This window comes from Enoplosus armatus, chromosome 8 (assembly GCF_043641665.1).
Source record: "Enoplosus armatus isolate fEnoArm2 chromosome 8, fEnoArm2.hap1, whole genome shotgun sequence".
Classification (NCBI taxonomy): Eukaryota; Metazoa; Chordata; class Actinopteri; order Centrarchiformes; family Enoplosidae; genus Enoplosus; species Enoplosus armatus.
Genome location: NC_092187.1, coordinates 22,076,211 through 22,093,272, shown reverse-complemented (window position 1 = coordinate 22,093,272; position 17,062 = coordinate 22,076,211). Strand labels below are relative to the sequence as shown.

The 17,062-nt window shown below is 39.6% G+C and overlaps 1 protein-coding gene across 1 annotated transcript; it reads right to left on the bottom strand.

Annotated features, from left to right (window-relative positions):
• Positions 1–10,255: 10,255 nt before the first annotated feature.
• Positions 10,256–15,206, bottom strand: LOC139289517 (PHD and RING finger domain-containing protein 1-like). The gene is made up of 7 exons (XM_070911134.1): positions 14,868–15,206; positions 13,925–14,013; positions 13,703–13,836; positions 13,408–13,499; positions 12,492–12,694; positions 10,682–10,778; positions 10,256–10,583 (listed from the first exon to the last, which is right to left on the bottom strand). Exons 1-7 carry the CDS (start codon positions 15,028–15,030, stop codon positions 10,546–10,548), a joined length of 816 nt encoding a protein of 271 aa, XP_070767235.1. The 5' UTR covers positions 15,031–15,206; the 3' UTR covers positions 10,256–10,545.
• Between the last annotated feature and the right edge of the window lie 1,856 nt (positions 15,207–17,062).

Genomic DNA, 17,062 nt, shown 5'->3' with positions numbered 1-17,062 from the left:
GCAGTAAAGGACCTTCCACCAGTGCACAAGTGTAAAAGATCCCCCTCTGACTCCCCTCGCAGCCTGAAAAGCTCTTGACTCTTTGGGAGCAGTGGACCAGGTTTAGATGTGGGTGTAGAAAATTCCTGCCTTATTTATGTAACCTTTGGTGCACGGCGGTCAGGAGCTTTGGCACAGACTGTGTGGGGAAACCTTCAGTTTCCTCTGACTCCAATGACTAGCGACGCTGTTTGAACTGGAGCTGATACATCAATCGATTAGCAACTGTTTTGATCATTGATTAATTGTTTTTAAAGCAAAAGTCTTCCAGATTCTGAATTGTGAGGATTTGCTGCTTTTCTTTGTCTTGTGTCAAAGTAAACTGAATATTTTTGGGGTTTGGAAGGTTGATTGGACGTCACCGTTGGGTTTAGCAACATTTTTCACTATTTTCTCACATTTTATAGGCCAAAACAATTGATCAAAAAAATAACAAGTAGTTTAATCACTAATGAAAATAATCTTTGGTTGCAGCCCTAGTATTATCATCTATTGACTTATAGTGGAATCATATCACCTTGTTGTTTTTAGGGCTACAACAAACAATTTCATAATCGATTTATCTGCTGATTATCTTCTTGACTAATCGATTGATCATTTAGTCTATATAACGTCAAATATCTGTCAAAAAACTAACAATTTAGCAAAACAAGACATCTGAAGACATTTGGAAGACAGGATTTTTAACTTTTTCCTGACATTTTATAGACCAGACGATTAACCGATTAATCGATAACGACAGAGGAATCATTAGTTGCAGCTCTAGTTTGCCTTGCAATCAATAGAGAGTTATAGGGGATATGGTGCCTTTTTAACTGTCAAATGGATGCTGATACATTAAAAAAAAACAAAGTATGGCAGCACGAGGGGAGAACCGATGAAATAATCTGATACTTTGATCTCAGCAGCTCCTACTGAGCCCATGTGACAATTTATATGGCTGCATTGCTCATCATCATCATCATCATCACGCCCGCTGTAGGACATGACTGACTGGGAGGCTGTGAAAACGCACACAAATCTGAGTGTAATTGTAATCCAGGCACCATTTATCGGATCAAAGTATTAATCCCACTGAGATTTAAGAACAACGTGCAATATGACAGAGAAGACAGAGAAGACACATGGACAGACCGCACTCAGTATCTGGGAGAAATAACGTGAAATAACCCGCACACACCAGATGTCGCGCAGCCTTGTATGAGAATTGTGGCGTTCAACAGTTCAACGAGCAGATAAGCATTCTTGAGTTTCATGTTCTTACCTAAACCGGGGTGAATCTTTAATACATTCTTCAAAATCCACCGTCATCTTGGGCCGGAGTGAAGTTTTTAACGCCTTTAAAATGCAGATTTCATGTCCCGGGTAGAGTAAAGCAGAGATGTAAGTATCCGATACAGAGATCCTGCCTCCGGCTCCGGCTCCGGCTCCTGCGGCGGTTCACTCACTCTCTCAGTCCCGCTCTGAGGCTCCGGAGCCGCTTCAGTCAGTACTGGACCCCGTGCTGCCTTCACGTGCTCCTGCTAAACTCGGACTTTTAACATGCCACGTCCGGCGTAGTCTGTAATATAACATTCATCTTATTTTAGCGGGAAACGATGAGCGGTGACAAGTAACATTTACTAAAGTGCTGTACTTAAGGATAATTTTGAGGTACTTTACACGTTTTACTCCATTACAGGTGGAAAAAGTAGATGTATGTTAGAAGTAAAAGTCCTACATTCAAAATTCAAAAAAGTGGAGCTTCAAAGTATATTTAAAGTACCAAAAGCAAAGTAGTAGTGGATTTCAGATTGTGCATCACTATAATGTTGCAGCTGGAAAAGGTGGGGCTGATTTTAATTACTTTATATACCTCTGGGTGGCTTGTGGATTTCCACCCCTGGATCAATAACGTCTTATCTTAACCTATAACAATATATCAGAATAATGCATTGACTATATTTTGTATTATTATCTGAATCTGAAAAGTAATTAGTAACGAAAGTAAAAGGAGGAAAGTAAAAAGTACAATATTTGCCTCTGAAGTAGCAGAAAATGGAAATACTAACTAATAATAAGTAAAGTACCTCAAAATTCTATGAACTTTGTAGAATTTGTAGTCATTCATATTACTTTATATACTGTTGGGTAGATTAATTGTCAAAATTGCATCATATTGTATACATTCCTATGTTTTGTATATGAAATCTTACTCTTCAAAGTAACTAGTAACAGATGTCAAATACATGTAAATGAGTAAAACGTATAATATTACCCTCTGAAATGTAGTGGTATAAAGTAGCATTAAATTAATGTTGTCAAGTAAAGTACAAGTATCTCAAGATTGTACTTAGATATACAAGATATCCTTGAGTATATGTATTTTGGTACTTTTCACCACTGATCACAGCAAATCGCATCATTTATCAGCAGCACAGTGTCGTTTTGCGCACAACTCGGAACGACTTTAACATTTCCGATAGCACTTGAAGGCAGCACGCGCTCAGCCCTCTGCATGAGGACGAGTGGAACGCTGACGTCACGTTCCAGCTCATTTGAATGAACACAACGTGATTTTCCTGAACAATCATCTCTTATAGGTAGTTGGCTACATACGATAAGTATTTGATGCTGAGATTCAGCCATTTTTCATTGTTTTCCATTAAAACAGCAAAAAGAAAACAGTGTCGGTCATTACAAGAAGACATTTAAAATATCCACAGGGCCTATGTTAGTTTGCTACACGTTCACTCTCATTCTGTTATTCTTTGCATTTTCAGCAGCCTAACCAAAAAGACAAAACAATTCTTCATGTGCCTCAGATTTTTCAGCTACATATCCATCAGTGAAGTGTGATGAAGGTGTTTTCATACTCTCTGGTGTTTTAACTCCACCAATGAACAAGCAAACACCCACGATGGCTTCAGTCACTGCTCCTGGTTCAGAGATGCTCCCTACAGTCAGATTCAGCCCTCTCATCTTTTTCACGCCTCTGATACAGTTTGTTTTGTTCTCCTGTCAGATCATCATGTTTTACTGCTGTGCAAGCCGTGAAATCTATTTAATGTAAAAGCCTGACTCAGTGAAACGAATTGCTTGATTCCAAAACACTTCTTTAGACCTTTAACACATCCTAGGGTTGCTATATATATATATCTACATCCCCATGCAGTTGTTAAATGAGGGTGTCTTAAGTGAATCCATTTCCCCATCGAGGCTATTATTAATTCACAGGAAACGGGAAAGCTTGGAGAAAGAGCCCCTGCCTGGGATTTCACTGCAGGTTTTCATAGAGCGCCATTGTTCCTTCTGATCCTGGCTTTAAAAAGGCTGCAGCTCAGGCCATGAATGGAGATGATCTCATCCACTCTCAGCAGAGGTGTCTTGACACCATCAGTCACTGAATCTCAGAGGAGCGATACAGACTTTATCAGCCGTGGCAGCTGCTCGAGGGATGGCAACGTTGGTCAGTTGGTCCACCACCAGACCGAAATATCTCAAAATCTATTGGATGGATTGCCATGAAATTTGGTACAGACATTCATGTTCACCTCAGAATGAATTGCAGTAACTTTGATGATCCCCTGACTATTCATCTAGCGCCATCATCAGATCAAAATGTGATTTAGATCCAATAAAACTGACGACATTCCTATCAGCCTCAGCTGTACTTTGTGCTTAGTGCTAATTAAGATGCTAATCTGAGAAGGTGAACATGGTAAACATTATAACTGCTAAACATCATCATGTCTGCATTCTGACGATAGCATTTAGTTCAAAGCACCACAGAGCTGCCAGCATGGCTGTTGACTCTTTCCTTGTTTTAGCTCTGCTGGAGGTCAAAAATCAATTTCACCGTAACCTGGAGATTATAAAAGACTATCACCATTTATACAGAAGAAGCAGGCGCTCCACTAATTCGGCGGCTGTTTTCCCTTCTTGCATAAATGTCCTTCACTGCTTTGGGGACTAAAACCCCCCACCATCCCTCCTCTCCGTCTTTGCCTCACCCCCAGTTCCTTTTACTAATCTGAGATCAAAGCACCTACTGCTTCTCTCTGAAGCTGTTGAGTCAGCAATCGGCTGATCTGAAAGTGCACACTGCTGGAGAAACTTAAGAGAAAACTTGGTATCATGCATATAATATATACCGTTCTGCATTTTATCACAGCAGCAGCACATGATCGTTGGTCCAGACATTCATGTTCCCCTTTAGCATGAATTGTAATAACTGTGGTGATCCCTTAACTTTTCATCTATTGCCATTGTCAGTTTTCAGGACACATATATCCAATACTGACTAATAATATTCCCACCACCCTCGGCTGTACTTTGTGTTTTGTGCTAATTAGCAAATGTCAGCATGCTAACATGCTAAACTAAGATGGTGAACATTGTAAACCCTCTACTTGCTAAACATCAGTATGTTAGCGTTGTCATTTTTAGCAAGTTAGCATGCTGATATTAGCATTTAGCTCAAAACACCACTGTGCTTAAATGGGAGGTGGGACAGAACAGCCTTTATGCTAAGCTAAGCTAGCTATTTTTAATGGACGGATATGAGAGTGGTATAATTTTTTCATCTAAATTTCAACAAGAAAGCAAACAAATGTATTTCCCAAAATGTCGAACAATTCCTTTAAGACTTGAGAAGGTAATCAGTGAGGTCTTTGGGGGAGATCATATGAGTCATATGATGACCAGAATGACAGCAAGATGATGTCATGTCATATAACTATCATATCAGTGATGGACTGTTCACGACCCATCTCCCGCTGCTTTGTTTTCCTGTGTGGCACCTAACAGGAGCAGGGATGGGGCTTTTCTGCCTTTGTGCAGGAAGAACGAGAGGAAGGGAGCTGTCGACTCAACCATTCTTACTCCCATCAGAGGCCCTCTCATGGCAGACACAAGCACTACTGCAGTGTGTAATCACTGGGAGAGATGTGTGGGTCTCTGGGAGGGTGACCTACTTTTGCTCCCCTCTTTGGTCTGCTGGAGAGAGCTGCGAGTTGCGCTGCTGAGCACACAGCTTGTAATGTTATCCCTTCTGACTGCAGGTGCAAGGCTCTACAAGCCACTACCAATGAGGCATGTACAGATGCTGCATGAATGTCCTGTATTATGCATGCATATGTCTTCACAGCACTGACTGACTCCAAAATGTATTCCCAAGTCTATTCTAAATGAATTTTAATCTTGCCAAAGGACTGCTGCGCTCACACTAGTGGCGATGTGTGTGTGTGTGTGTGTGTGCTGTACTTAGAAGATGAATGAGAGTATAGAGACATACTGGCATGATCATGGTGTTGTAGTATTTGTGTGACACTGTTGATGATTTTGACAGAGCTCTGCTGACTTTATTCATTCTATACAAAAGAGAATGAATGAATTTAAAAGAAAGGGGTTATGTGGCTAACTATTTCTTCACCAGGACTAATTGCCAGGAGACTCCAGGAAGTTACTGGTCCTGGCCAAGAAATAGTCCGGCACATAACTCCCCAAAAACCTGCAAATTGTCCATTGTATACTTCGGCTTTTGTATGGATTAGACAAAGACATATAGTATTTTAAGTAGTGAGCTTTAGAGTAGCAGTAAGTGGTGGCTACAAATCTGAGGGGTCACAAGAAGATGAACTGGATAGGAAAGCAGAAGAAAATTCATTTCTGCTGCACACAATTTTGTTTTCAAGTGTATTTCTGTACATTTATACCTCTACCTACATCTTATGCCTCTAAAAAATATTCAAATAAAACAAGATCATTAGTTAAACTGGTCATAACTGGTAGACTTATGCCATTAGGAACAAAGAGTCACAAGTAGACATAGCATTGTTTTAAGGTGTGCCAACCTAAAATGTTGGGGACCACTGAACTAAAGGATACTGCATGTTGTGATAATAATACTTATTTTGATAAATTATATTCTCGTTCTGCATACTGGGTCACATCCAAAAGCCCTTGACACATGACCTTTCTGAGTTTGAAACCCCCATTGCCCAGAAGCTGTTTGCAGTCATGCTAACACCACTGCTGACTTATTTAGCAGCTCTGCCAATGCACATTAGCCCATGTAGCTAATGTCTCTGCCAAAGTGCCTCTATGCCTCTGCACCTCTAAGCATTGCTCCTGGGGGGTGACACGCCTTCCAGCATCAGCTCCACTGCAGCACTGCTGCTGCAGCAAAATAACTTGGGGCGTGGGGGTTAGGGGTGGAGATTTCCATGCTTTTAGTTTTTCTATGTGTTACATAAATGTATAACTCATGATTCCCCCCCTCCTCCTCCCCCAAAACTCAAAAAGTTCTTGAGATAAAATCTTGATCTTAAATATGCAAGAAATCCAAAGAAAGACTTCTTCAGGGGGGAAAAAAGGAATTGTTCAGCATTTTGGGAAATCCTTTACTTTTTTTTTGAGAGATGAGAAGATCGATACCACACTCTTGATTGTGCTCGGTAGCCGCCAGCGGTTAGCTTAGCTTGGCATAAATACTGGAAGCAGGGGTAAACAGCTAGCCTGATAGGACTACAGGCATGCTAGTGTCTCTCTTATGCTGTGTTGGTAAAAGAAAACAAAGCTGTTAAATATACAATGAAGAAATTTGACAAACTGACAGGGTTTTACTTTGGACAGAGCCAGCCAGGCTAGTTGTTTCCACCTGCTTCCAGCTAAGCTAAGCTAATCATGTTCTGGTTCTGGTTTCATACTTAGTGTACAGACATGAAAGTGGTATTGATCTTTTCATATAACTCCTGGCAAGAAAGCTAATAGCCAAACTGTTCCTTTAAAGTCTCATCTGGTTTTTAAAATACGTTTAGGTCCTTCATGTGTGGAAGAATAAATGCACCACAAATTCTATATTTATGAATGGAACGTGGTTTAGAGTCACTCATCAGCACCTTGTCGTCACTTAATCTTTAATCTTTAAAAATATACCCTCCTAATAAACAGAGTCTCTTCAGAGCAGCGAGTCATTAGAAGTTTTGACCTTGGCTCCATTGTTAATCGTTTAGGGTAAGCCTAATTGCTTAAGGAGTCACAGGCTTTACGGCCCAAAGCCCTTCAGCGCTGGCCCAGCTCCTTATTCACTGGAAAGCTCTTCAAAAAGCTGCAGTATGTTGTTCCTATCAGTGATTCCTGTGACTGGACAATGACAGGATCTCATAAAGAGCAGATAGGGTGAGTACTGGGTCAGAGTTGGAAGTACTTTTCAGGAAGCCTGTTTCACTGCGTCAGCTTAGCTAGTATCAAATATTCACATGCCCAGAAGCAATCCAAATGCTCGCTGCCAGGTGTAAGGCATTTTGCTTATTCATATGACTTATGACATATGAGTTAGACAAGAAGATCGATACCACGCTCATGTTTGTCCATGAAGATGAAGCTGCAGCCTGGACACGATTAGCTTAGGAAGTAGGGAGAAACGCTAGCCTGGCTCTGTTCAAAGGTAATGAAATCTGTTTACCAGCGCCTGGAAAATCATAAATCGTCTTTATTTGTTACACTTTCACACATTTTTACGTTTAGTTTTTTTTTAAGAGAGCCAAGCTAGCTGTTTCCCCTATTTCCAGTCTTAATGCTAAGCTAAGCTAACCATCTCCTGGCTTTAGCTTCATACTTAATGGACATGAGAGTGGTGAGAATACGTGTATTTCCCAAAATCTCACACTACAGTATCTCACAGTGAAAACTGTCCTAATACGGACGAAGTAAAAGCACAGATTTATCTCAAGTGTTTCTATTATCGTCGTGCAGTTTAAAAATAAACAAGATTGAGAGTCTACAGCAATGCTAGCATCTCTGAGACTTAAATGCTAAAATCAGCATGCTAAGATGCTCACAATGGCAATGCTAACATGCTGGTGTTTAGCAGGTATAATGTTTACCATGTTCACCATCTTAACAGCGTGTTAGCATGCTAACGTTTGCTAATCAGCACTGAACACAAAGTTCAGCTGAGGCCGATGGAAGAATTAGAGATAAACCAAAATATTGATAAACACTCAAGACCGCAAATATAAAGGTGTAAATAAATATGCTACAGGAAAAGCCAGAGGGGCTGAATGGAAATGTACACAATTTCATGGCAATCCAACCAACAGCTGTGGAGATATTTCAGCCTTGACCAATGTGGTGGACACACCAACTTTGCCATCCCACACCAATATTATAATTTAATATAAAGGTGATTTTTGGTATCAGTCATATATGAATTAATACTTTTGGCCACAGTTCTTTATACAGCGCAATAATAAGGTCAGATCAGCCAGAAGGTTCATTCAATTCAATACTTAAAATGACCTTTAAAAATGGATAATAAAGAAAAGAAAGTGTAGACTGTAGGCTTTACTAACAATGCAAGTGACTGCTCTCCAGTGATCCTGAGGTGATTGTCTGAGTAAGGGTAAACCAACAAACCACAAGCTGTGAGTGCTTTCTTGTGTACACTTGGTTTTACACACCGTATGATGTCTCAGCTTGGACATTTTGTTCATTTCAACAGTTCTGCTCAGCAAACATGTCTGGCCAATGAAGGTGAACATTTGTTTTTCTGTGCACATTGTTTTGGGGGGAAAGTAGGGCAAGATGAGCTGCAGGCTTGTTAAGTGCCCGCCCACTGAATCACGACACACACACACACACACACACACACACACACACACACACACACACACACACAGACAGAAAAACATGGATACATATGAGCTATAATACCTTAACTGTAAAGTCAGGGATCACGGCGACGGTTCAGCACGTTATTTTGTTGGAATGATTCCTCGATGTCACTTTTTTTTTTCTCGCATTTCTCACAAACTAGTTCAGATTTTAAAGTGTCTGTTCCAACACGTGATGCTTTTAGACATCAAAGGACGGGTTTAATATCAGACGACCAGAAACAACAGATCTGAGTGTGTCTGATTGAGGCAGCCTCCTCTCGGGAACGGCTGGACGAGACCCTGAGAAATCACTAAGGCTGGCGTTGCTAGGCGATGGGGCTCGGCGCTGCTGAGAGGCGGGATGAGGGGATCCTGCGGAGGAGCTGCTCCCTATTGAAGTCTGAGTCTTTGATTCTCAGACGTCCCAGTTGCCTCACATACGTCCTCTGGCCGAGGTCCTTTCATGTGTACCCACACCATAATACCCGTACCAAAGTAATGTAATGTGATCACTGATTTTACACGGTACTTTAGATTAAGACAGAAGATACATCATCATTCACTTTCTGTTCACACTTTTAGTCATGCTAGCGGCTCTGGAGATGGTAATGTTGGTCAGACGGTCTACCACTTTGGTCCAGACAGAAATATCTGCAACTGTTTGATGGATTGCCATGACATTTTGTACAGACATCCATAGTCCCCAGAGGATGAATCCTACTGACTTTGGTGATTCCCTGACTTGTATTTCAGCGTCAAGAGCAGGTCAAAGTTTTCACTAATCCTGTGAAATATCTCCACATCTGCAGGATGGATTGGCACAAAATTTTGTACAAATATTCTTGGACTATTTATCCTAATGTCTTTGGTGATCCTCTGACTTTTCCTTTGTGGTTTTGAGTGAAATGTCTCGACTACAGTTGGAGGGATTGACATGAAATTTGGTACAGACATTCATGTCTCCCCTCAGAATGAACTGTAATAACTTTAGTGGTCCCGACTTCATTCTCACTGGTGAACATAGTAAACACGATACCTTCTAAACATTGGCATGTTAGCATTAGCATTGTGAGAAAGTTAGCATGCCGATGTTTCACATTTACGTAGAGGCTTGTGTTTAACTTCTAATTTGCCGAAAACTATGACAATTCTACCTACACAATTATGTATTTTGCAGATTGGAGGTGATAAATTAAGTTTATATTTAACTGGACAGCAAAAAAGTGAACAGAATAATCTAATAATAAAAAGGTCAATTGAAAAAGGTAAGTGGCTGAGGAGGTACAAGAGGTTATTACTTGTAGTGGTTGGTGGTGAGCCACAATGTTGCACTGGGTGACATCATTTACATGAACACACACACACACAATCCCACATACACTAGTGATGTAAATACTCACTATTAATCCGACACTGAAAATAATCCCAAATATATGTGCTATTTACTCCTGTTTTTAAAAATGAAACTTTACATTTGTGACCCATTTAAAGATTTATGTCTTCAGCAGGTACCGATGGATTTGGAGCTAAATGCTACAGACAGGGTAGTTGGTTTTGGTCTTTTCATGGGATTTATTGACAGCAAGAAAAGTCAAAAGTAAAAACAAATCTTTTTTTTTTTACAAATGATAGAAAACAACCTCACTGTAAAAAGAAATAAATAAAGCACCAGCAGAGGTTCTGGTCAGTTCCTTCACATAATGTTTATGGCTGGAAGTCAACATCCAGCTGCTAACACAATGCTGCCCCCATGTGGTCATTTCTGACAGGAGCGCCTCAATCTTATTTTAGGGTCTTAATTCTTAATTCATCAGTCAGTGACGAGACGCACCATCTTCAAACGTCTGCTCTTCTTGGTGTCAGGAGCTCAAGTTGCACGCTTTCCTCTTTTTCTTGACTTTAATTCTGTGAAACACAAAAACTGGTTATGTTAGATATCAAAGAATGTATGGACTCTTGAAGCAGCTGTGGGGAAGTGAACAGACAGACAGTTGATAACTTACTGACTGAAGCATTGCTGGTGTCACTGTGACGAAGTGCAGCTACTTCACCTGTTGTGATTGCAGGCTTTGATGTCCGTAACAGGTATTTAGGTACATGCTGAGAAACAAGAACAAGAAATGATCATTTATAGAGATTAACACCAAATTTATGGAAGGTTGTCTTTTACAGATCAGAATCAAAAACGCACAAAAGATGATTGGATGGTGCCTTATTTACCAATATATTCACGTCAATGTGTGATCAACTGAATTTTGTGTCTGTATCTAGTAAATATTTAAAGATCCCATTGATAAAATGTACACGGATTTACAACATAATGTGAATTATGTGGTTTTATGAGAATGTATATTTCATGAGAAAGAATAAAAGCTAAATCCATCTTAGAAAAGTCCTTGTTGAGAAGAGGGAAAACGCACTCTGGCTACACACAGATGTCCTTGACTGAGTAAACAAAACGCTGTCTCCGAGTGTTCACCGATGCCGGTAATCTAACAGATTAAAAAGGGCACTTAGAGCTCAGAGGAAGACGACACGAGCCTTTCAAAGGCAATGAAAACAGGAAACCAGGGACCAGGTGTATCAAAAGTCCCAACTAATGTCTACACAAGCAGCAGCAGCAGCAGCAACCCACGCAGATGAACCCAAGAGGGCCAAGACGCTTGTTTCAGACAGTAACCACAAACACCAGCAGTTGCCCCCCGTATGTGTGCATCACTGCTCACTGTACATGTTCAGGAACAGCAAAGCAGGAAGTAAGGTGAAATGCCACAGAGGCTTCTGTACAGTGATGGGTTAGTCTGGAACACAATCTGTACAATGAAGGAAACCACAGACTGCCTGAAGACGTTTGCTTTGCCCCAGTTAATGGCACACTTGAGGTTACTTAAATGACTAGTAATGCATCTTTTTGATGAGATGAAGTTCACACGCTTCCCATACTATCCAATTTTTTAATCTAAGGTTTATGTTCTTAATAAAAATGATTAATTTCACTTGCTGCTTTTGATTGATCTTAGTTGATTTTCGGGGTATTTTGTTTTATTATATTTCAGGGAATCCTAAGAGTCAACAATTTCAATGAAGAAACCTAAGTGAACTCATTGCTTGCTGTTTTAAGTGACAGAGCATCTGTTTTAATAATAATTTAAAAAAAAAAATACCTGGTCATCTTTGAAAAGCACAGAAAGTAGTTTAATAACTCTTACCACAGTTCTGAAGGTATTTCCAGAATCCTCAAAGACTCTTCAAACCACCTGAATGGAAAAATATTTGATCTGATTTGCTGCACGATAAAAAAAGATGTGACTGACCCCAGAAGTAATATTTGTCTATATTGATGTTACTTTCTATCATTTTATATTTTCATAAAAGAATACATATAATATAATAATAAGGAACCGGTTAAAATCTCTATTTAATGCAGCAAAGAGAATATTTTTTCATCAATCAGATGGTTAGAGGAGTCTCTGAGGACAATGGTAAGAGTTGTTACATGACTTCCTTGTTTTTTTTAAAGATTGTCTGGTATATACTTTTCAGAAAAAGGGATGTTTACCTCTGTGACTCGAGTGTAAAGGTGGAAAAGGTGATACATGACAGGAACAAACTGGGGCTAGTTTTTAGCTTGTATTTCCATACTGGCAATAATGTTAAAATATTGTGATGTTTTGGTCATATTGTTGAGCCCTAACTGTACACATATTGCGTATGTGCACATCGTGTAAATTATAAATTCTAACATATTGAAAGTGGGGACCTCACGTTGTCTGGTAGATAAACAGATGACACTGACAATGATGTTGAACTGACCCAGGAGGTTTGGGGGCGAGGATCAGGATCACCGCTGGCTCTGCTCTGGATCCTCTGGCTGTGTCGTCGTTCGGTGGAGCTGCTGGGGCGATTTATGGTGGAGGGCCGAAGGCGGCTGCTGGTAGGTGCAGTTTCCTCTACTTCAGCTAGGAGGTCCGTGAGTTCTCCATCGCTGATCTCCTCCTCCTCCACCATGACGCCATCTGTACCGGGACAATTTCACTTGTAATAATCTGTGAAAATCTACCCCTTTACTCAGTGAAAGTGTTGCTTTTTAATGGTTATTCCTCCTGTCAACGGTCATTGAACTACTTTGGCCACTTTTGGTAGAGCCGTTCCCATTTCATGCCGTTTCACTGCAACATTACAGAACCACATGCACATCTCTGCATGTTATAGTCGATTTAGAGCGGCTCACCTTCCTTTTCAGACTTCCAAATTTAGAAAATGTTATATCTAATCTATAGTACGGATGAATCTATTCTTGCAGGCAGCTACTAGCGTATTATTGTTGTTGTTTTTTATCTTATAATATTGTTTGGTATTTTACCATTGCAGTCCTGAAATGTTTTCATGTTCAACCACGTAATGCACTTTGTAACTTTGTTTTGGTAAGTGCATTTTATTTATTATTTTTATATTATAGTGTCAGTTCATGCCAGTGTGAAATCAACTGTCTCACAGTAGGCCATCACACTCAACACATTGACTACCACACTTCACTTACACTAACTAAAACCAGTGGCTACCAGGAAGTCAGGAGAGACACAATCATCAGATGCTATCCACTTTGGAGATGTGAAATATATGTGATTTTTATTTAATGGGCTCCAAACACCAGTGTGGTCATTTAAAGAAGGGCTACAATTTCCAGTTAGTTCTTGTGCAAAATAATTAGTAAACTACACAGCTTTACCTGTATGCTGAGGACTGATCGCACACTCAGGACAAATCCAGTCACCTTCAGGGCCTGTGTTTAATGATGGTGTCAAGCAGTCCGCATGATACCTGGAACAATAAGTAGCTTTAACCTGTATCTCCAGCAGCTCCGACAAGAGTTTGTAGGTGTTTCAGTGATATAAAACATCAGTGGAAAAAAAGGTCAAAGTCTGTCAAGTGTACCTCACTATAGTACTCAATATAATGCTACTGCTATGACTAAAATAAACACTGGTATGTACTGAACTTTAAAGCCCACAGTAATGTCATACCCTGAATCACACTGTATGCACACCAGCAGCCGGTGCCTGCGGTCGCTGCGCCCACATTCCTCGCAGATAACAGCATTGCTCCCCTCCTCTTCATCATCATCACCATCCTCCTTATTCTGCGTCCTCACTTTGATCTGAAGCAGCACAAACAGTTCAACACTGTCCACGTATATTTACAAGTACTTAGCAGAAAGCTTCCTTCAGCACGCTGCAAATGATCACCTTCTTTTGAATGTCCCCTCCAGGACACCGTCTCTGGTGGATGACGGCAAAACTGATCCGATCCACCGGGCAAGTGTTGGCCATCTGAGGTTCAAGACGGAGCGACAAAATTTTTACTTTTGATTTTTACAATGATATAAAACAGAGAAAAGCTGCAAATGTTCACATTTGAGAAGCTGGAAGCAGAGAACGTTTATATCATTTTTGCTTGACAGATGACTCAAGTGATAATCAATTAACAAAAAAATTGCTGATTACTTTTCCGTCTCAAATGCACTGCAAGAGATATGAAATGATTTTCATGTCGCTGCGTCTACAACTGTGTCTATAACCCTTTTTCTTAAAACAGTGAGCCATCGCAGTGAGGTAATTACACTTGTTTTGAAACACAAATCAACTTGTTTCAAGATATTGATGAATATCTTTATTTACTCAACAATTTTGAGGTACTTTATTTTCAATTTCTGCTACTTTATACTTCTACTCCATTACATTTCAGAGAGAAATATTGTACTTTTTACTCCACTACATTTATTTGATGACTTTAGAATTACTAGTTACTTTTCAGAATCAGATTAATAGTACAAAATATAATCAACAAATAAATTATTATGTATCATTATATATAGATTAAGACTTTATTGTTCACAAATTCACTACCTGGCAGTATATAAAATAATTAAAATTAGCCTCACCTTTACCAGCAGCATCAATAAAGTGATGTATACAAGAAGGCTTCAATAGTAATTATTAGTACTATAAAATACTACTACTTTTGGTACTTTTACTTGGTAAAATTAAGTAACATTCTTAATGCATGACTTTTACTGGTAAAGTATTTCTACACTGTGGTATTGCTACTTTTACTTAAAATATCGGAGTACTTCCTCCACCACTGCTTAAGACTGACATGAGTGACAGGTGAGGTGTATGTTTACCTGAGACCACTGAAGAATACATTGAAGGCAGAAGACATGCTGGCAGCTCTGCAGAGAGCCGACTGCTCGCCTTTCAAACGGGCTCAGGCAGATATAACATTTATCTGAATCTGATATCAAACCTGCACCCTCTCCACCTGAAGGGTTTAACACAGTGCACTTCTCCATGGTTTAAGTGTTACTACTGGACAAAAAAGTCTGTTTAAAGCAGATTTTAAACGTCTTTAACTGTAAAATGATGTCAACAATGACGACCATGTAACGTTACCAAGTATAAGTTACTTAGCTAGGTGTAGAAATACCTTTTCTCAGTCCAGTGCGTTAACATTAGCTACGACACGGGAATAAATTAAATCTAACGTTAGTAAACTAACAATATCGTGAAGCTTTTTTTTGGGTACGGATTTTTTGGAGGGGCTTTTAGCTAGCTAGTTGTACAGCATATATTACAGAAAATGTTAAGTGAAACACTCAGTTAGCTAACTGCTAGCTGCTAGCTACTACCTCTCATGTCACTTCATGTTCCGCGCTACACGTAAAAACTTCCGGTCCTATATTTTCAGAATAAAAGCGCCAGCTCCACTATTCTAACATTTACTTTTTTTTATGTTTTATAAAGTATTTAGGAACCAAACCATACTAAACTGTTGTGAGTCCTAATTCCATGAACAAAACCTTGCTTAGAGTATTTAAAATGTAACTTCAAACTACCAAAACTTGATTACCAACTGGGCAAAGTGGGTAACTGGCCATGGTTTTACTGGGTGGCAACTGGTTTGTGGCAATTTGATAAATGGTCATTTTATTTGGGAAAATGCATTACTAAAGAACAATATCAACTTATATTTGATATATATCTTATACTGTTTCAGTGCAATACGTACATAGTCATACACAACAGTGCAATACATACATATATATACACATGCATATTCATTGTTATTGTATATATCTTTTTACTTTTATTTTTCACTTAAATACTGTAAATGTGTTTATTTTTATTTTCTATTTCTTATTTTTATATTTTGTGCATACTTTCAGCTCTAAATTGATGCTACTTTCTACTCTTGAATGGGAGCACCGGTGCTGTACAATTCCCCCCTCCCCCGGGGACCAATAACGTATTTCTGATTCTGATTCTGATTCTGATATGATAAGGTTCTGTTTTATTGCCCGATCTTGAGGACCTGTCTTGCCACACAGCAAACCTGTGGCCATGTACTGTTCCAGCATAGGAATACTGTACACAATGCACAGAGAAGGAAAAGACATAGGCGGTAACAGGGGTCCAGCAGCTCATCTTTGCCCCTGAAGCCCTCAAGCAGGTTAATGTGGCCATACAAACTATTGACAGGAGTCTGACTTCACTCACAGGAGCTCATGTTGATATATTAACTGTACAACATGGGTTAAGACTTGTGACATATATCATCATCATCATATCATTACAGAGACCCCAAAATCCTGGAAGATTATATTATTTTATCTTGTGGCAAGATATGGATCTTGTGCGCACACAGTATTATCTTGTGTGCACATGCCAGATGTGGATCTTGTGTGCACAAGATCCACATCTGGCATGAAAATGCATCAATAACTTCATTAACAAGAGAGCAACCATAGACTGTATGGAAATCTTGAAGAACCAAATTTAAAGACACTCCTTTAGTTTTTCATTTAGCTCTGCATGCCCATGAATGCAAAACTGGGTAACCTTGTAAATTGTGACATTAAAGGTCTAATATAAAAAGCATGTAAAGCATCAAACTACCAGAACAGCCCTCAAACGACATGTATAAATACACTCAAAATAAAGATTTTGTTGCCTGTTGGAAACGTAGGGGATAGAGATAGATACTCATACTCATCATATATAGTATCTTGCAGTACTGCAGTTATAACATAGCCTCGTGCTATTGTTTCCTGCCCAAACTCTACACCTACAGTACATAAAACAGGAAATGAGGAGGCCTGAGCAAAGAGCAGCATGATATATACTCACTGTTCTGAGGAGCTGCGCTGAGAGGAGCTGCACACACAAAGTGCGGCAACAAAACAAAGCTTTTATCTCACGAGTTTTAAACATGCAGTGTGGCTTTCTGCATTTGGAGATCAGGCGAAGGAGCTCCTGAGCAGGTAAGTGTTTTGTTTTGTTTTTTTACAATATATAGTCTAGCTTTAGTTTGTGTTAAGATTTTAC

Bases quoted from the DNA above. Each gene is read 5' to 3' on its own strand.
- LOC139289517 (XM_070911134.1), bottom strand. From the start codon at position 15,030: ATGGAGAAGTGCACTGTGTTAAACCCTTCAGGTGGAGAGGGTGCAGGT. The intron at 14,014-14,867 runs CTCAGGTAAACA...TCCGTCTTGAAC, and splicing joins TCAATGTATTCTTCAGTGGT to CTCAGATGGCCAACACTTGC. The intron at 10,584-10,681 runs GTAAGTTATCAA...TGTGTTTCACAG, and splicing joins CACCAGCAATGCTTCAGTCA to AATTAAAGTCAAGAAAAAGA.